At 46.4% G+C, this 20,612-nt stretch overlaps 1 protein-coding gene across 7 annotated transcripts; it reads left to right on the forward strand.

Annotated features, from left to right (window-relative positions):
* Positions 1-1,972: 1,972 nt before the first annotated feature.
* On the forward strand, positions 1,973-13,737 carry BRD2 (bromodomain containing 2). Of its 7 annotated transcripts, none has more exons than XM_081295199.1 (13): positions 1,973-2,406; positions 4,919-6,236; positions 7,629-7,932; positions 8,563-8,700; positions 9,199-9,337; positions 9,435-9,649; positions 9,760-10,134; positions 10,622-10,750; positions 10,931-11,182; positions 11,305-11,564; positions 12,144-12,448; positions 12,777-12,899; positions 12,995-13,737. In XM_081295199.1, exons 2-13 carry the CDS (start codon positions 6,211-6,213, stop codon positions 13,129-13,131), a joined length of 2,403 nt encoding a protein of 800 aa, XP_081151325.1. In that variant the 5' UTR covers positions 1,973-2,406; positions 4,919-6,210; the 3' UTR covers positions 13,132-13,737. The 7 variants fall into 7 exon arrangements, with proteins under 7 accessions (XP_081151325.1, XP_081151329.1, XP_081151327.1 ...); XM_081295203.1 differs by lacking the exon at positions 1,973-2,406 and adding an exon at positions 2,692-2,711; XM_081295201.1 differs by lacking the exon at positions 1,973-2,406 and adding an exon at positions 3,375-3,675.
* The last annotated feature ends 6,875 nt before the right edge of the window (positions 13,738-20,612 follow it).

Consider the following 20,612-nt stretch of genomic DNA (forward strand, 5'->3'; position numbering starts at 1 on the left):
ACTGTCAGATTCTAAGCTTTGTAGCTGAATACCTACCATCACTCAGGGTTACGCAGGAAGAGCGGATCCAGAGAACAGACAGATTGAACCAATTTTGAACATGCTTAAGTGTCTAAGAACTATCCAAATAGGAATATTTGGTGGAAGTTTAGCTCAGAAGAGCTGTCTGAATTGAAGATACAGATTTGAAAGGCTTTGAACTCTTGAGCAATACAACCTAGATAATATGAACAAAAGTAGAAGCAACAAGTACAATCCTGGAAAACATCAACACATAGGATGGGGTAAGTTAGTCCAGAAAGGAAAGCAAGGAGACAGGTAGGAAAAGAAACTGGTGAGACTGGTCACAGAAATCAATAGTATAGAGAATGTCAGGAAGGAAGCATGATCAAATAATTGCCAAATGCTCTAGAGAGGTCAAATAAGGTGAAAACTGAAAAGTGCTTTCTGACTTTGCCAATTAGGAGGTTCTTGGTGACATTTGCCAGAACAGTTTTCTGGTGGAAGTCTGATAAATATGAGTTGAAGGACAGGGATGAGAAGTAGGAAGGGAGGGAAGAAAAGGAGGAGATAGAAAATTCAGACGTTAAGTATGATTTTAATTTCAGGTTCTGGTTGCTCAAAGGAGCTGAGATAAAAATGAGTCTACTGAGGAGGTACAATACTGAGAGAGTTGTTCCTTTTTTTTTTTTTTTTTTTTAAAATAGGAACCCAAGAAAGATAAATTAAAAATTACAAAGGGTGGAGAATGGAGGATGGCCTCAGGGTAACATAAAGTTGACCAGGTCAAATATAAAGTTCTTCCTCAAACAGGGAAGACCTTCTAAAGAAATGGGAAAGCAATACACACTGGCAGTTTACTGGGGACAGTAGTTGGTCTTTCTGTTATTAAAGGGGCTATCTGTCCGTGGGGACAGGAGATTAAGAGGTTGTAGAGTGAATACCTAGACTTCACTCTGAGGGATGAAGAGTCATAATAGGCTACAAACAAATTAAAACATTGCCTTGGTAGCAATGTAATCATTTTGTTAGTAATCCCTAAAATTTTATGGGATTGATCCAAGATTAAGAGAAAGCAAGGACTCAGGAATTCCTGAGTTGTACTGTTTGTACCAGGGATTGAACCAGGGGTGCTTAACCACTGAGCCACATCGCGGCCCTTTTTCTATTTTTTTTTTTTTTCTTCTTTTTCCTATTTTGAGACAGGGTCTTGCTAAGTTGTTTAGGACCTAAGTTGTTTAGCCCAGGCTGGCTTTGAATTTGTGATCCTCCAGCCTCAGGCTCCCAAGCCGCTGGGATTACAGGAGAGCGGCATCCCGCCAGGCTCTTGAATAGGTAATTTTAACTTAAATGGTCGACCACAGGATCTGTACATAAGGAAGAGTGATCAGTTGGCAAACTTTGTAGAAGGCAGGGGAGTCCACGAACTTGCAGGTCTCATCATCGAAGCAAAGTCGTCTAGGATATGTTCTGGGAACAGCAGAAGTTGTAAAACGGCCTAAACACACTTAGAGGGCACACCTTATCCCCGTTGCTGGCACCACCCGGGTGATCAGCTTCCTCTCCATTCCGCAACTACACTACACCAAGGGAGGGGCCCCACCCTGCAAACCCTCACTTCTCCAGCCAGTCTCTATTCTACTTCACGGACAACTAAGCGCCGTGTGCTTTCCGTGAACTCTGGCCAGGTCAAACCAAGCCGCACCTTACACTAGGCCAGAAGGAACTGACTCGCGCCGTCCCTAGCTGTCCCGCAAAGCCTCCGTAGTGGGGGAAGGGTGGCCCAGGCTGGAGGTCCGCGCGCACCGACTTCCGCCCCCCACACACCACCCGCTCCGTGGCCCGCGGCGGGAGCTGCGGTTGGACTGAGACGCCTGCGCACTGCCGCCCTCCTCGCGGCCCCGGGCACCCCACCCCCCGGTCTGGTCGCGCCCATGCGCCTGCGCTGTGCACGCTTCGGGGCTGCGGCAGCCATGCTGAACCCGTACAGAGAGGCGAGTGGGGGGGACAAGGTCGACGACAGCCGGATAGGACGCGGGAGATATGAAGAAGCAGCAGCATTATCGCGCTCTGGGTGTCGGGAGACAGGCCTAGGCCTTACGGCCCCGAGGCCCCCTCAAAACGACCCCCAGGAACGTTCGGAAAACTGGCCCTCGTGGCGGTGGGGGGGGGGGAAGCAGCGGGCACGTGACTCCGATCAGCCAATCCGAGTGCTGCTGACGTGGCCGCGCGGCCCGGATGCTCTCCCCACCCCCCAACCCGCTCGGGAAGGGAGGGGCTGGGGGCTACGCCCCCTCCCCCAACACTGCTTCGGTTTCCGGGGGGGTTGACACCCCGGATTACATCCTCCCCCCACACCAAGCCGAGGGCAACATTGGAGCCCCCCCGGAAGGCTCCACCATCCAGGTGAGAAGGGGCACTTGGGGCGGGGATGATGTTAGTCATTTAGATGCCAGTGACTTAAACCTATACGGTGAAGAAGCCGGGGTGTGTGTGGAATTCTTGGGGTTCAAAAAGAACCTGAGTGGGATTTGTCCTTCAAATACTTCACAGCCAATGGGAGTGTGGAGGGGGACCAGCAGGAGAGGGCCACTATGATGGGGGAGGGAATGGCCAACCTCCTGCCTCCATACCAATTGGAGGGCAAAGGGGAAGAGGGGGCGGCGTGCCCCCCCCATTCGTCCCCTGGGGGTACAGGAGCCTGCAGCCAGGTGAGAAGGGATCCTTCTTGGCGGCTGAGGGGGTGATCTGGTAGGCTGAAGAGTGAGAATGATGGCTGTAATTCCTAATCATGGATGTAAATGCTTTAGTGTTGTCAATTCAGGCTGTGAAATGAGGTTTTTCGCAGGCGCCAACTCACTTTCTCCCTAGAGACTCTGCTCGGAGCATTTCTGTGCTCCTTTTGTGTCAAGGGTAGGAAGCTCGCAGTCACCACATGGCATGCTGGAGCTTAGACTTGTCTGTTATCGAATTTGTGTGCATTCGCATGGACACGGCCTGTGGGGGCCCTGTGCCCAAACCTTCGTTGCCCCTCTAAGAGCTACTTGAGCACTTGTCTACTAGGGGTCGGAGGAAGGTTACAAACCGAAAGCTTGGGGTCTACTTGGGGAACAGAACCCAGGCCCAAAGTGGGTCCTAGTAAAAAGTGTGGCCTGAGACAGCGGGAAAGCTCAGAGCCTGGAATGAGTTCCTAGGTTTCGGGTTTCTCCGGGGTGGCCTCGTCTATTGCGTCTTTCATCCCCTCCCCCAGTCCTGAACAGCTCTCTCCTTGTGTACTGCGGGGGAGGGAACGGAAAGGAGGGGAAGAGTTACTTTTCCAAATTACTGAGTAGCAGTAGCCTCCCCTGTGACTCATGTGGGGGAAGGGAGGATTAGGAGATTGGGGAGCAGTGATTTTCCGGAATACTGGGAAATGAGAGTTAAAATTCTGGCCACCCTTTCCCTTTCTAAAGCCCAGTATCTCTCTGCCGCCCCAATTTTTTCTGCCCTGGCCGGCCCCCTGATGGGCCTGTGTCCTGACCTGCAAAGCCCCGGGCGGAGAAAAGCAGATTTGGGAGGCTGGGCCACTAGGGGGAGGGGAGAAGGCCTTTGCAAAGTTGCTGTGTCATTGCCCTCCCTGCTGCAGCCACCCGGGCGGGGCTGCATGTACTTTGGGGGGCCAGGACCGGATCCCAGGTGGGCTGGGGGTGGGGCGCCAGGGGACTCTGCTTTCCCTGCGCGCACTTCCCTCCGGGGGGTCTGTCCTCCTCGGGTGGTCCTGAAGACCGGAGGCTGGCGGCCATGTTAGGTGCAGTATGCGAGGTTGGAGCACAAGGGTTACTGCAGATGGAGGGTGGCATGATTGCAGCTCAAGGACCTAGGAGGCCCTGACTAGCCCTTCCAGGGGTAGAGGGAGCTTTCCTTATATTCGTTGCCCTACATTAGTTTCCTTGCCTGGACGTGCACACAAACCTATTTTCCTCGGGGGTGTCAAAGCGCAGCTATTCTGTGGTGGGGGAAATCCTTTTATTCTACGGTAGGGGTACTTCCTCTAGAGGTGCTTCAGAGATCCTGGCCTTGGGCTCCGGTTCTTTATTCATACGTAGTCTGTAAGCCTATTCAGATAATCAAATTGTGAGGAAGACTTATGAGGGAGTTAGGGGGAGGGGGCGAAACTGAGCTCCCAAAATGGCTCCTGCCCCTCCTCGGAGGCGGACGGCCCGGGGGGGAGGGGAGGAGGGGAGAGAAGGAGGGGGAGGGCTAGTCTGAGCTACAGCCGCCGCCTCCTCTGCTCGCCCTCCTCCCTGGCGCTGACCGATGGACGAGCAGCTCCGTGGGGAGGACTCCGGACCCTGGTGGGGGGATGGGGGCGTTCTTTGGCCCCCGCGTGCGAAGGGACCCCAGGAGGGCGGTGCGGGTCTGCCCGGGCGAGGGGCGGGAAGCACGGGGAAAGGTCTGAGCTCGCCTGGAGAGGGGAGGGTCCCTCTCTCCCCCATTTCGCCCCTTATAGGACTTGTTTTTTTCTGTTTTGAGCCAGACGCCGGAATGAGTTCGGGTAGAAGGGTATTACAGGATGGATGGGTTTGGAGATTTTGTTCCCGCTTTAGGGCTGTCGGTTTTTGTAGGCAGGTATTTGTATTGCTAACGAAGGGACGAGTGGGCTGGGATTGGAGAAGTGCTTGGGCGTGAAAGTTTTGGGTTTGGTGGCCTTGTTCATAGTATTTGGGTGTTCGCAGAGAGGAGAAGTATTTTGCCTTTGCTTTCGATTATTTGGTCTGGGGGAGGGAAGGGAGGATTGTAAGACTTTTAGCAAGCCGTATTTTAGGTCGTAGAAAAGAGGAACGTTAGACCCCTTCGTTAACATTCAGGCGCCTTTAGTTGTTCGCCACAGGAGAATAGGCCGCGGCTTCTAAGATGGCGTCTTTCTTCCTCATTTCAGATTCTTCACTGCAGCGGCCTCCCTGCCAAGAACAGCATTCCGCCCTGCGTCCTGCAGCCACACCCCTGGCGAGCAGCGCCTGGCTACGCCCACGCGACCCCTCCCGTTCGGCCAATGGAGAACTACGAATGGCACTACCAGCCCAAGCTTGGCAGTCGGGAGTTACTTCGTGCTTGGGAAAACTTAGTTGGAAGAGGAGGCGGGGAGAAGGTGCTGGAGGCCGTGGGGAGATGGCCCTTGCACCTATTCCAACCTCCCTGTTTCCCTGGAGTCGCCGAACCACAGCGCAACCAAGCGGCTCAGATATGGCGGGTTGCCTATTCCCTGTGAGTCTATGCGGCACTCTTCTGCCTGGTGACCGACGACTTGGAAATGAAGTTTGTGACGTCATCGCTTCGACAGACCAATAGAAGAAGCTCCCGCGGAGATGGGATCCACCTCCTTCGACTTTGCTACTTCACGCGCGTGAGCGAGCGAGCGCGCGCGGAGGGGGTGGGGAAATTCTGGAGCAGGGTGGCGCGCATGAGCAACGAAGCTCCTCCTCCCCGCCTATATATAAAGGGCTGGCGCGGGGCTCGGCGGCGCCATTTCGCGCTGGAGTGGAGCAGCCTCTAGAACGACCTGGAGGATTCTGCTTACCGATACAGAGCCTTTGACTCGTCGGGGGCCGCCATTACAATCCACGTCCATCCGTTTGGAAATGGCCTTCGTCTCGGCCTATGACCGGTCCCGGCGGACAGTACAGACCCCATAGAAGCCCCTGAAGCTCCCCTTTTTCGGGCCCCGCCCAATTGTCGGAGTCTGTCCACCCCCTCTACTCCGCCCTCAAGAGGATTTCAAAGATGGAGGCGGCGGCTTCCTAAACCACTTTTCGTGTTCATCCGCCTCCATCCGAGGTCGAAACGGGATCTTGTCCAACCCGTACGGTCCCGACGGGAAGAGGGGACCCCTGCAAACCAACAGCGGGCTGTATTGACGACGGTGTCTAGGATCGGGGACTGTCTTTGGTTTTGGAGAGTCTATCCCCCTTCTCGTACGCCGGTCTCTGCCGCGGCCGCCGCCATTTTCTTGCTGTCCGCTGCCTGCGGAGCGCGCCAAGCTGCCGGGAGTCCTGCGAGAGGCCGCGCGGAGGAGACTGCTCGTGTCAGCCCAGCGGGGAGATTGTCGCCTGGAGGGCCAAGGGCAACGGCCTCCCCCCCACTTCCCGGGTTATGCTGGACCGGGCGGTGAGGGGATCCGAGGCCACCCGGACTTTTCGCGGCTGAAGGCAGCGCTGGTTCCCCGCGGTCAAGATGCTGCAAAACGTGACTCCCCACAAGTACGTCTCCCGAGAGCGCGCGTGGGAAGGGGTCGTTGTGGGGCGGCGGCACGCGTGGAGGGCGCCGTGTTCGGGGGCAGTACCGAACCACCCGGCGCCGGTTGCTATGCGTTGCCACTTCTTGGCGCAGCTGTTGACTCGGGCTCGCGGAGGGGGTTGGACGACGGTTTTGGAACGGTGGCGGCGACCCAGTTGCTGCGTGTGGGGGGAGCGCAGGTTGTCAATTTATAAGCTACAGCCATGGCCCGGTCTTAACCAAGTTAGAGCTAGTTCGGTGGCTGAAAGGGTAGGAATGGGTAGTTTTAAGTAGACGGTCCTGCGGGTATTGGGCCTGGTGTCTAGTTTTGGTTTGTCATGGTGTTTGGGGGGTTCGTGGTCAACCTCTGCCAGTAGTTGCCATGGTGACCGAGCTTCGGGACTTGGCAGCGGGGATTCCCAACTTTAGGATAGAAAGGATCCTACTGTCCAGGGTGTCATAAAATTCCTGCTTGTCTTTCAGTGAGTGGAAGGAGGGGGCTGGTTTTTGATGGTGTTGAGTGTTTGATTTAGGGCAGGAGGGTGGAGCTAAGACTTTTGCAGCGCTGCGGATGTAAACAATGAGGTCTCTAAGTAGTGTCTTAAGTCTTAGGTAGTGGGAAACACCTGGTCCGGAGGAGTAACAGGACCACTGTTGGTCTTTAATGTGCAGTAGATGCTACATTGGGAACTGTTAGACCGTGTTTTTCTAGCAGGGTTTTGGGAGGTGTGCTGCACAATCAGGTTGTGACCTTGGCGGTTGGGTGGCTGTTTTTTGAATTCTTGGAGGAGGTAGTTTGCAAATCTGGAGGGCAGTTAACTCCAATTGTGAGGTCTCACAAGATGTTCCCTTATCTGAATTTTAAGTTCGACTTTTAGTGCATTTTCTGTTATTAAATACTCAGCTTAATGAAAATAACATTTCTTGTACCCAGGTGGATTGATTCTTGGGTGTCTCAGCATTTTATGAAGTTTTTCTTCCTAGTTTATTTTCTCTCTTTTTCACTGTCTTCCCTCAGGCTCAACCACCATGGCAACCACCAAACCCCTAGTGAGGAGGAATCTTGGTCTTCAACTCCACCCATTTTTGCTTAAGAGCCATCCCCATAGGGCTTTCTTTCTTATTTTTAATTGAGCATGGGTTGCCAGACTCCAGAAGGTGGGATCTAGATTAGCTATACTAAAAATAAAAGAAGGGGGGAGGTGGGCATCAACAGAATCTCTACAGATGATTTTGATATTGGTTCATATTTGGAACCACTTGCAAGCTTAGTCATCTCACTAGGTCCAGAGCTTGGATTTATTGGTGACATAGTGCAAATTGCACTTGGAATTCCATGAGATCTCCACATCTAATATTATTTACCATTTTTGCAGGCTCCCTGGGGACGGGAATGCAGGGTTACTGGGGTTGGGCCCAGAGGCAGCAGCTCCAGGAAAAAGGATTCGAAAGCCTTCTCTGTTGTATGAGGGATTTGAGAGCCCTACAATGGCGTCAGTGCCGGCTTTGCAACTAACCCCTGCCAACCCACCACCCCCTGAAGTATCCAATCCCAAAAAGCCAGGACGGGTAACCAACCAGCTGCAATACCTGCACAAGGTGGTGATGAAAGCTCTGTGGAAACATCAGTTTGCGTGGCCATTTCGGCAGCCTGTAGATGCTGTCAAACTGGGTCTGCCGGTGAGTAGGAACATAGAGTTGGGGGAGGTATGGGAATGAGCAAGAATGTGTGTGAGTGGGGGTGGGTTGCCTAGTGTAGGTGCTGCGGCCCCTAGGGAGTTCCCAATTCTTTTCTGTAGGGCAGATAGCCACCATAGTTCTGAATTCTTGGTCCTTTGTGATTGTTCCAACCGCTTGCTATCTCTATCTTGGCATCTCTTATTGCGCCCTCTGTGTCCTTCCTTAACTTTTTGTGCCCTGGCTCCATTTTACAGATTCCCACCCCGGGTTGGGAGAGGACCACGGTGGCCAAAATTCTTAGCTTCTTCCTTTCCCTCATGCAGCCCATGGATAGCCAACCCCAGAGGTAATGTCACAGGATGGGAAGTTTCTAGAATGGGTGGGAGGTGGGTGGTTAGGGAAAGGCAATAGGGGCCCCCAAAGTGGGTTAAGGATCCTATTCCCCACCCTATCTCCCCCCCTTTGTTTGGTCCTGTAGTTTAATTGGGGCCGCAGTTTAGGGAACTGTATTCCTTTGATACATAGGGTGTGTGTGTGTGTGTGTGTGTGTGTGTGGGTTGGTCGGTGATTTCCCTGGGAGAATAGGTATTTTAATTTTCAGTGGCTCTGACGTACCATTTCTTTTTTTAGGATTATCACAAAATTATAAAACAGCCTATGGACATGGGTACTATTAAGAGGAGACTTGAAAACAATTATTATTGGGCTGCTTCTGAATGTATGCAGGATTTCAATACCATGTTCACCAACTGTTACATTTACAACAAGGTAAGTTTTTGTGTGTGCATTTAGCAGGTGATAAGAGGACATTTATTATAGCCAAATGGAAACGTTTTGTCTTCTAGTTATTGAAGCTGTATCCAGTTAGTAATGGTCAAAGAAAACTGAGTCCAAATAGTGTTATCAGTAATGTGGCTTCAGAGCTCTATAATTTAAGATTATTTAAGTAGAACACTTTTATACTTGGGGATGGTTGCCCTGTTTCTCAGAAAGCTCCAGAGACCTGAGTAGAGCAGGATCTATTTTACTCATCAGTTCTCATTCTCTTAAGCTTGTGAACATTAAGGGACCATGTATTTTCATTAGTTTGTATTTTGAGAGAGAGGAAAGAAAAGGGGACATTATTGGCCTAATGTGGTAATTTGCAGCACTTGATGGCAGGTGCCTAAGGGAGAGTGGTCATGGCCTGGGAATTTGACAGAAATGGTCTTTTTTTTTTCTCTGCTATCATTTGGACTTTTCTAAATTTGTTTTTTGTTTCACTAGCCCACTGATGATATAGTCCTGATGGCACAGACACTGGAAAAGATCTTCCTACAGAAGGTGGCATCAATGCCTCAAGACGAACAAGAGCTTGTGGTGACCATCCCTAAGAACAGCCATAAGAAGGGGGCCAAGTTGGCAGGTGGGAAGAGTGAGATGAGAGTTTTGTGAATGGAGACCTGAAGAGACAGGAAAGAGAAACAAACTAAACGGTTTTTGCTTTGTTTTTCTTTATTAAGCACTCCAGGGCAGTATTACCAGTGCCCATCAGGTGCCTGCTGTCTCTTCTGTGTCACACACAGCCCTATATACTCCACCACCTGAGATACCTACCACTGTCCTCAACATTCCCCATCCATCGGTCATTTCTTCTCCCCTTCTCAAGTCTCTGCATTCTGCTGGACCCCCGCTCCTTGCTGTATCTGCAGCTCCCCCAGCTCAGCCCCTTGCCAAGGTATAGATAAATATATCTGTTTTGGACAGTGGGAAGGGAAAGGTTTTGAATGAAGTGGACCTGGAGTAATAGTCTGTTGGTTTTTTATTTTTATTTTTTTTTTCCTGCAGAAAAAAGGGGTTAAACGAAAAGCAGATACTACCACCCCTACACCTACAGCCATCCTGGCTCCTGGTTCCCCAGCCAGCCCTCCTGGGAGTCTTGAGCCTAAAGCAGCACGGCTTCCCCCTGTGCGTAGAGAGAGTGGTCGCCCCATCAAGCCCCCACGCAAAGACTTGCCTGACTCTCAGCAACAACACCAGAGCTCTAAAAAAGGAAAATTGTCAGAACAGTTAAAACATTGCAATGGCATTTTGAAGGAGTTGCTCTCTAAGAAGCATGCAGCCTATGCCTGGCCTTTCTATAAACCAGTGGACGCTTCTGCTCTTGGCCTGCATGACTACCATGACATCATTAAGCACCCCATGGACCTCAGCACTGTCAAGGTACCCACTGCATGGGGCAGATGGGATGCTAAGGCAGTGATTGGCATCTAGGGATCAATAAAATAACGTTCATGTCTCCTTATGGGTACACAGCAGTCTTTGATTTTTGGTTTTACAAAATTGTAAAGGGGCAGGTCAAGCAGTTTGAAATTGCATTTCCTACAGTAAGGAAGAGTATTCTGTTTGAAGAGCAACCCTAATACACAGTTCTACTATTTAATGGGAGGGTTGGGTCAGAGAAGTTAAGGGGTGGAAGAACAGTCGGGTTACCTCCTTTATCACTTAGAAATGATTTCTTTTTCTAGACTTAAGATAATTTCTTCAACCTACCCAAATTCCTTTGACTTCTAACTTTAACCTCAGGGCACAGATCCATGTGCACATCCCCACTGTGCTCTCAAGAGAGGGCCTCTTGTGTTGTCTGGGGTTGGCAGGGAAAGGTGAGTCTCTCTGCCTGTGCAGCTTCTGATGCTGCCTCCTTCTGCAGCGGAAGATGGAGAACCGTGATTATCGGGACGCACAGGAGTTTGCTGCTGACGTGCGGCTTATGTTCTCCAACTGCTATAAGTACAACCCCCCAGACCACGATGTTGTGGCCATGGCACGAAAGCTGCAGGTGAGTGTAGAAGTTGAAGCTTAAAGGATAAATGGGTATGGGAGGGAGATTGCATCAATTTGTGCAGTATGTCCTCGACATGAGAGGACGTACAGCCACAAATTGAAATTATATGACGAGATGACTGGGTACAGCCCAGAACATTGTACCAGCATAATTTGGAGTCTGTTTTTTTCCTAGGACGTATTCGAGTTTCGTTATGCAAAGATGCCAGATGAACCACTGGAACCAGGGCCTTTACCAGTCTCCACTGCTTTGCCCCCTGGGCTGACCAAATCCTCTTCAGAGTCCTCCAGTGAGGAAAGTAGCAGTGAGAGCTCCTCTGAGGAAGAGGAGGAAGAAGATGAGGAAGATGAAGAGGAAGAGGAAGAAAGTGAAAGCTCAGACTCGGAGGAAGAAAGGGCTCATCGCTTGGCAGAACTACAAGAACAGGTATATTGTCACTCTTCAGTCTTTTAACTGGGTAAAAGTTTGGTTCATGCTCTGTCTTGGTCCTATTTTTTTCTCTCAATTTTACTTTCCCACTTCATGTCTTGATTTTTCTTTCTTTATAGCTTCGGGCAGTACACGAACAACTTGCTGCCCTGTCCCAGGGCCCAATATCTAAGCCTAAGCGAAAGAGAGAGAAAAAGGAGAAAAAGAAGAAACGGAAGGCAGAGAAGCATCGCGGCCGAGCTGGTGTTGATGAAGATGACAAGGGGCCTCGGGCATCCCGCCCTCCTCAGCCCAAGAAGTCTAAGAAAGCTAGTGGGAGTGGCAATGCTGCCACGCTAGGCCCTCCTGGCTTTGGATCTTCTGGAGGAAGTGGCAACAAGTGAGTTCTAATAAGGTCAAAGCAGACTAGTTTGATTTCTATGCTATCTTCTACTTGTAATTTTTTTTTTCTAAATGTGAGGGTGGTCAGCAAATTTTGTGATAACTGATCAGGGTAATAGCCTTCAAGAACCATGGGGTCTCTCAGGGTAACTGACTCAGATGTGTGGTGCATAAAATGCTGTAGGCAATATGAAAACAATTATGATGCATGATTTACAAAAATCAGGTTAGCTAGATTTGTTCCTCTCTGCCAGTTTGCTTACTCTTGTAAATAAATGATTCTAGACTTGTGTTTTTTCACGATGGCTTTAGTTGTGCTTTTAAAGGAGCAAAAAGATGGACTTGTACCAGTATACCTTAAAGCCCCAAATAAATACTTATATTGATTTAAAAAGTCAATAAAATGCTCGGTTTTCTTAACTCAGTGTCCTAGTAAACCTACCTCTAAGTTGGCTTTTTTACCTTATGGCAAAAATACAGGCAGGAAATAAATTTCTGGGTTGAACAGTGGGACTATGTTTGGAGAGGTAGTTTTTGTAGTTGACAGGGTTTTTTGTTTTGCTTTGTTTGCCTATAGGCTACCCAAAAAGGCCACAAAGACAGCTCCACCTGCCCTGCCTACTGGATACGATTCAGAGGAGGAAGAAGAAAGTAGGCCCATGAGTTATGATGAGAAACGACAGTTAAGCCTGGATATCAACAAATTACCTGGAGAGAAATTGGGTCGAGTTGTACATATAATCCAAGCCCGAGAACCTTCTTTACGGGACTCAAACCCAGAAGAGATTGAAATTGATTTTGAAACACTCAAACCATCCACACTTAGGGAACTTGAGCGTTATGTCCTCTCCTGCCTACGAAAGAAACCACGGAAGCCCTATAGTGAGTATCACCTGAAGTCCATCGTGGTTCTGTCAGCTTAGAGGTAGTGGTACACAATATAATGCATTTGTTTTGAAGATGTGATGCATGTGCTGTGCTACTTCCTTGATGTTCAAGAATGGAACTTGGAGGGCTGGGGTTATAGTTCAATTGGTAGAGCATTTGCCTAGCATGTGTAGAGGCACTGGTTCAATTCTCAGCAGCACATAAAAATAATATGAGTTTTATGTCTATCTACATTTTTTAAAAAAATGGAACTTGGAAATCTATGTGGCCAGTAACTCTAGGCAATCTCAGTGAATTCTGTTATCCATCCTCCCGCCCCCAGCCATTAAGAAACCTGTAGGAAAGACAAAGGAGGAACTAGCTTTGGAGAAAAAGCGGGAACTGGAAAAGAGGTTACAAGATGTCAGCGGGCAGCTCAATTCCACCAAGAAGCCTCCCAAGAAAGGTGAGAATACTTGGAGACTGCTGCAAATGTGTTATACTTGTTTTCATGTTTTCAGAAAAAAATTTTATCTTTTAACTCTCAACTTTTTTGTTCAGCGAGTGAGAAAACTGAGTCAACCTCTGCACAGCAAGTAGCAGTGTCTCGTCTCAGTGCTTCCAGCTCCAGCTCAGATTCCAGCTCCTCCTCTTCATCTTCCTCTTCTTCAGACACCAGTGACTCGGACTCAGGCTAAGGGGCCAGGCCAGATGGGGCAGGAAGGCTCCGCAGGACCGGACCCCTGAACTACCCTGCCCCACCCCATTCCCCCTTGCTGTGACACTTCTTCATCTCACCTCCCCTCCCCCCTCTGTAGGAGAGCTGGCTCTGCAGGGGGGAGGAATGCAGGAACATTCACTGAAGGAGGGACATGGACAAAAAATAAGATTGGATTCCCAGCCCCTTTGGGAGTAACCTCTTGGGCATAGAGCCCCCTGTTCAGAATGATGGGGATGGGGCAAGGGTACAGGGTGAGAATGGGCAAAAGCCCCTGGACACAATGTTACCTGAGGCCATAGCTGCCCTGTTCACTTCTAAGGGCCCTGTTTTGAGGTTGTTTGTTCTAATTTATTTTAAGCTAGGTGAGGCTGTGGGGGATATGGCCATGGTCCCCTTGGCCTCCATGGGGAGGGAAGAAGGGGGAGCTCTTTTTTTACGTTGACTTTTTTTTTTCTACTCTGTTTTCCCTTTTTTCCTTCTGCTCCATTTGGGGCTCTGGGGGTTTCAGTCATCTCCCCATTTGGTCCCCTGGACTGTCTTTGTCTCTTGATTCTAACTTGTAAATAAAGAAAATATTATTCAAGTTTTGAGTGAGTCATCTTCGTGTAATATTTGTTTTTTGTAGGTTTGAAAAAGACTGATTTTCAATTTTTTTTTTTTTTTTAACAGTGCCAGGCACTAAACCCAGGGCCTTTGAAGTGCTAGGCAAGTACTCTACTATTGAGCTACACTTAGCCTGCTGCCTGTTTTTTTTTTTTTTTTTTTTGTCCCTTAAAATTTTCAGGAAAGTGATTTTTGAGAGGAATGGCCATACTGCAGTTGGGTTACTTTAGTGTTGGCTATGTTGTTAATAGTACTATCAGCTCTTTATAAATGAGTCTAATCTGGCTCATTTGTGTCTGTATCAAGTTTGGCCTGAATATGGGGCACACATGTTTTGTAATCCCAGCTATTGGAGGGGGTTCTACAGCAGCAGAATCATAAGGTCAGGACCAGACTGGGAAATAGCCTTTTTTGAGACAGTTAAGTGTAGTTCAGTGGCAGATAGCACTTGCCTAGCATGTATGAGCCCCTGGATTCAAACCCTAGTGCTGGGGCTTGAGGATTTTCTCTTGATATTGGTGTGAATTGTCTCCTGAAAGGGATTTAGGAGTTAACCAACAGCTGTTTTGCTTTCTTCTTTCTGTCTTGAAAGACTACCGTGAGCCTGTCTTCCCTTGCTAAGGGTAAGAGGGGGAAAGGTAGTTAAGGATCTGGGATGTACAGTTTTCACAGTGTGGGTTTATATTGTATGTGGGAGACAGTTTTGGTTTAGTATAATGGATGTAGTTGGAAACCTGAAGCTTGAATTAGGATTTAAAAGTGGGAATCTGATATGAAGAAAATGGCTTATTGTGCCATACATAATGCCATCAGAAGCAAGGTATAGGATGGACACCAGAAAGATGAAGATTTTAGAAGTAGCAATTATTCTATCTTTGGGAATTCTGGTTAAATTGAATCCTGACCAACAGCTCAGGAGATGATAAATCATAATGGGGTGATTTAGTAACGGGAGAAAACCTTTGCACTATGGAGTTTGCCCCTTAATGAGCACCTTTTGAAAAGGTGCAGTGGATGGTAGGAATTTTACTACAAAAAAAAAAAAAAATTGGTCATTGAGGTTGATTTTTAAATATGTATGGGGTTGTATTTCATTTCCAGGGGAGTTTAAGGTTTGAATTGGATAAGTTTGCAGAAACATCAATAGCTGTTGTGTGCATACCCTTTATTTGTGCCTGGTTTTGAACCCAGGGGCATTTTACTTCTGAACCATATCCCAGTCCTTTTTTAAAGCTGCTTAGGGCTTTAAAAAATCTTTTTAAAAAATGTAGTTTGAAAGAATAATTCTATCCATCAAAAGATTTATGGAGTGCCTTTGGAATTGCTTTGGTTCTTCAGAAACTGAATCCAGGGAACTTCAAATGACTTAAGAAGAGGAAGAGAACTGGCTCAGAATGAACTCTAGGCCAGAGAAAGTGGGAAAGACCTCATACTTGTTAGATCCATCTGGGATCGAATATTGGAATTGACTTTTCCTTAGCTGAATTAACTGGTCAGCACCTCAGCTCTACTTCATGCTGACTCCCTTAGGCATTTTAAGTTTCAGGAGTTGGGTTGAGTTCCATCTGGAATGTCAAAAAGTATTTCCTAAGTGGCAAGTACAGGCTTCACAACTAGTGAAGTTCTTTGCACTATTATTTCCTCTTGTGCTCTTCCCTGCTGTTGGTATCCTGTGCTCTCTCTCTTGCTGTTTCTCTCCCCTGGCCTTCCATTGCCATTTGAACTTAAATTTTTCCATGGGAATCCTTTTTTTGTGGGGAAGGAGGTATGGTTGAGATCAACAGATTATTCAGTCAACATTGAGTTCCCTTGATTTCCTTTAATTTTTCAATAGACAAGGGGTATAGGGTGAAGATATGAGGAGAGCCTTATCTTCATGGAATTTGCTTGGTATCATTAGGGTGTAATTAATCACCAGATCAGTGATTATACAGATCACTCCAAGATAAAGATATGACTCAGTCTTAATGCACTATCCATTTTTACTGCACCACACTTTATGAACCTAGTCCCTTTATTAGGTTTTGCTTCCATGAGTGACCAGCATGAAGAACTCCCAGGACAAGGACCACTAGTTGGAGTTATCCTGTGGGCCTTGTGCAAAGTAACCAAAGGGAGGTCTATCTGAGCAATGAGCAGCTGTGACAAGCTGTGGAAATGTTAGAACCAATGTGATAGCTCCCAATGATAAACTAATTTCCTTTTTTTTTTTCCTGGATCATCCCTACTTCAAATTCTACAAGATCCCACTTAACTGAATAAGTCAGCTCCTCAGTTTCTATGTGGGGAGAATGGAAAATGGCACCATTAGAATTGGAGGAAGGAGTATACATTGCCTTCAGAGTTTGGCCAGGAGAAGCCCAAGGAGGGCATTTAAGTCAAGTTCAACGCATAACAAATTTATCAAAAATTCACGTTGACTACTTTTGTGCCAACTACCATGCCAAAACCAACTTCTATTTGGTCTTCACTGGAACTCTTTACGTCTTAACCCCTCTTAATAAGTGAAGAAATAAAACACAAATGAAGCAATTTACCCAAATCACAACACAGCCATTGAGTGGCGGAGGTGGGAAGTGAACCCGGACAGCCAAGCTTGAAGATGCATGATGATGGGTACACTGAACTGAAAGTGAGCCAGGAGACAGATTTTAAAGAAATTGACTAGAGTTGGTGCCTATAGTCCCAGCTTGAGATGGGAAGATTACTTGGGCCCCCAGGAGTTTGAGAACAACTTGGACATACAGCAAGAATTAATCTTAAAAAAAAAAAAAAAGTGCTAGCATATCATTATGAAGTAACATTAACAGAGTGGATAATTTAGGAAAGAATTGCAGCAATTAGTCCCAGCAAACAAGGATAGTGTTTTGAAAATGGAGAGGCAATCACATAGATGAAGGGCCATTGATAGGTTTGAAAATTATGTAAGAGATAAATGGGACTTTTTTTTTTTTTTTTTTTTGTATCAGGGATTGAAATCGGGGGCACTCAACCACTGATTCACATCCCCAGGTGAGTTATAGCCTGTTGCTGAGGCTGGCTTTGAACTTGTGATCCTCCTGTCTAAACCTTTAGAGCCGCTGGGATTACAGGCATGTGCCACCATGCCCGGCAATGGACTGTTAAATCACAATACTAAAGCAGTTTGTGTATGTCTCTACATACATACATACATACATACATACATACAGACATAGAATATGTGATATATATATATATATATATATATATATATATATATATATATATATACACACACACACACGTATAGATATCAATGCCCCTTAGTCCCTAGTACAGCTATCAAGTAGTGGAAGCAGGATAGTTGGATCAAGGATTGCCTCCTGTCTGGCTAACAGATGAGAATGAAATCCAGCAAGGTTTGCAGAAGGCAATTCTAAGGTGCTTGAACACGGCCACGGAGAGTCTTTGGTGCCATCTGTTGGCTGAGTAGCTTATTGACTTCTGAATCTTGTCATTTTTGTCCATCTTTAGGTTTCCTCATTTTCATTCCTTTAACTTGAAATCTGAGCCTTCACTTTTTTGATGGAAAAGGCCCTTGAGGGAAGCTCAGGCCCTCAGAACTTGTCTTCCTTTACCTCCGAGACATCTCACATTCTTCCCCTGGATTCGTTGACACCACTTGCTCCCAATGCACATGCTTTTCAGACAGCCCCTCTTGCTCTGTTCTAAAGCCTCTGCCTCAGCCTTCCATAAGATGTTGTCCCTTGTGGTATCTTTCTTTGTCCTCTTCTTATTTAAATACTAAGCAATTTGACCACTTCCTCTGGAAAGTCCAACCCATAAAATCCATGTCTCCACATCTGGCATCCCACTTCCAAGAAGTTTTCACTGAGGTCTGTTGAGGCTTCCATCACTTCTCTGTCTGTGCCCCCTGTCAGGCTGGGCTCAGCTCTTCTTACCAGTCCATGTCTTCCAGCTCTACCACATCTCATCACCCACACATGCCCTCATGCCCTGTCCCCTTCCCACCCTGCTAGTAAAGATCTCCTTTCCTGAGGTACCAGGCCTGTCTCTTCCAGGCAGACCTCACCTCACCTCCTCTCATCATCCTTGCCAAACTTTCAACAAACCCCAAACTTCAAATATATCTTTGTAGAGCAAGTAAATGTATATCATAAAGTATTTCTCATCTGTTTGCCAGATAAGGACATTGCTAATATCAGATAAGCTAATATTTGATTTGCATTTGGAGGAGAAAAGTGGTTTGTTCTCCAGCAATAAGCATTTTTTGTCAGATATTTCGGTGGGAAAAAAATGTTCCTAAAACTCTCTTTTTCCAGACCTCAGAGTCAATTGCTGGAATTGCTGAGACTATAAGTAACACTGGTTAATGGATATTTCCTTTTCTTCTGACCCTGAAATACATGTGACCCTGGTTTCCCTGTGAAGGCAGGTTGTAGAAACACAGAGATTCTCCAAACATGATTATTACCTTGTCTTCTGCCTAGTTTTTTTTCTTCTTATCCAGAGTCACTGCAAAAAAAGTTTACAGTTTCATCTACCCCTTCTCTCAAAAAAATTTTAAAAAATTTTAAAAGATCTACTTCTTTGTGTTTTCTAAGTTTGATTATATGAACTCCAGGAAAGTGAAAACTGAAAATTTACTAACCAATCAGGAGCCAGGAAGTCCTCCTTCTCTGTCAGAGTGATGGGAAGTTGAATGATGGTTGCTCCAGATCCATGGTTACCACCATATATTGCTCTACATTCTTGAACTTGAGAAAGCACAGCACATCCAGTCCTCCTGCACCCACTGGTTCCTGTGTCAATTAGTTGTGTCTTCCATAAGGAACTCTTTACTTGGCCTCCAAGTCCCTGATGTCTGATCAGTGACTTGGTGCTGAGACTTTCTGTAACTCTTTCTTACACTTCCCCTTAAAATCCTGTGTCTGTTTCCAACCACATTAACCCCACCCACTAATTTGGTGTTGTTGAATCCATGTGTTGTTGAATCCATCGCCTGCCCTTCAAGCTGACCCCCAGTGTTATCCTGCTCTTGTATCACTTGCCTTGCAAATAGACCCTGCAAAGCCTTACCTACCATGATTTGCTCAGGGAGTGTCCAAGAGAAAAATTAAAGGCAGGAGAAAATGAGGGGCAACTGAGGCAGGAGGTCGGAATTGAGCTGCTGATGCACAGAATAGTTATCTGGGGGTGGAGGGGAGGGTAGCTGATTTTGCTGCAGAGAATATCAAAGGCATCTGCCCTGAACTTCAGAGTCAGGGAGAAAACTAAACAGAGAGGGCCTTGTTTCCTCAGCCTGGGAAACGGAGAATGCTGGGGAAAGGAAACTGACAATGAGTCCTTGTTATCTGACAGGTATTTTGATGGGCATTTTTCATAGTCATCTCTTAATCCACACAATCCCTATCACGTATTTATTATGACTCCACTTTTAGTGATGAGAAAACTAATTTACTGTGCATAGATCAAGGTCATAGAACAAGTGAGAACAGGATAAAACTGATTTCAAATTTTCTATTCTATACCCAAAATTTCTGGTTGTATCCTGGATATAAGTATAAAAGAAATTCAGAAGTGAAACATAGAAGAAAATCTGGATATTGTTAACTCCACCAATGTGAATTGAAGAATAAGGCTAGACAGACAGACAGACACACACACACACACACATACACACACACACATACACACACACACATCCATTCATCTATCTTTTTAATATAGTTTCTGCCCAAGATAGTTCCATGCTGTGAAAAAATTTTTTTTTCAAGTCCAGTTAATTGAACTTAGCTAAAGAATCATTAGAAACTGTGAAGACATGAAGAAGAAATTGAATGACCTCATTCCACAATCCAGGTGAGGGAAACCTCAATAATGACTTTGGCTGTATGAAGAGGAACTGGGATAGGTGAAGATTATTCACTTTGGGCTAAATAATACCTGAATGGCAGCTACTCCTTCCTACCATCTTTCCTAAACATACCTCCTGCTTGGCTTGGAAACCAGGACCATGGGGACCAGACTGTGGGAGGAGGATGGTGGAGGAATCCTGGGGATGGGGGAGATGAGCATCTGGACTTGTATTGACAATATAAGAAGGAGAAACACAAATTACACACCAGGCACTAAAATTATAAAGATTTTGTAATATTTCATAAACTTTGTGCCTTCTCTTTTTTTTTTACTATTTTTTAAAATTAATCTTTGTTTTCTGATGGGGATTGGCAATAAAAATCAAACACAGCAAAGAAAAACTTATAAAACATCTTAACATTTTTACAATTGAACTTATTCTTGGTGTTTCTGGAATGCTTGTAGGCAGTATCACAGTAATTTAAAACTGTAGAACATTATTTCTCAAATGATGATTTTATTTTATTTTATTTTATTTTTGCACAGTGCTGAGGATTGAACGCTGGGCCTTATACCTGCTAGGCAAGTCCTCTACTGCTGAGCTACATCCTTAGCCCAAAGGATAAGATATGAATGAAGCAATTGTAGAATCTCTCTCAAGATAGAATGAGTCTATACTTTGGCTTCACACTTGAAAAAGTTGCTAGAAAAAAATGGTCAAATTTTATGTGTGTTTTTAATAACCTGGTAATGGAGCAAAATAATTGAAGTCATTACATCATGTTTATTTTATTTTAATTAAAACAAAGGAACAAAATCATTGTTTATAAAATATCTCTTGCAGAGCAGTAATTATTTACTAGGTAACACACATCAACTTATGGATTCAAGAATCCAGTGATCTCATGTAATTTCCAAGTATGAGGTAGCACTGTAAACATATACAGACATCTTTTGTACTTACAAGCTGTCAAACATTTAGAAAACCTGGGAAAATACACAGAATATGTGAAT

The sequence above is a fragment of the Spermophilus citellus genome (genome assembly GCF_964194105.1).
Source record: "Spermophilus citellus genome assembly, chromosome: 5".
Taxonomy (NCBI): Eukaryota; Metazoa; Chordata; class Mammalia; order Rodentia; family Sciuridae; genus Spermophilus; species Spermophilus citellus.

Coding starts and splice junctions, on each gene's coding strand:
- BRD2 (XM_081295199.1), top strand. CDS start 6,211: ATGCTGCAAAACGTGACTCCCCACAA. Junction 9,338..9,434: donor GAAGGGGGCCAAGTTGGCAG/GTGGGAAGAGTG, acceptor TTCTTTATTAAG/CACTCCAGGGCAGTATTACC. Junction 12,900..12,994: donor CAAGAAGCCTCCCAAGAAAG/GTGAGAATACTT, acceptor TTTTTTGTTCAG/CGAGTGAGAAAACTGAGTCA.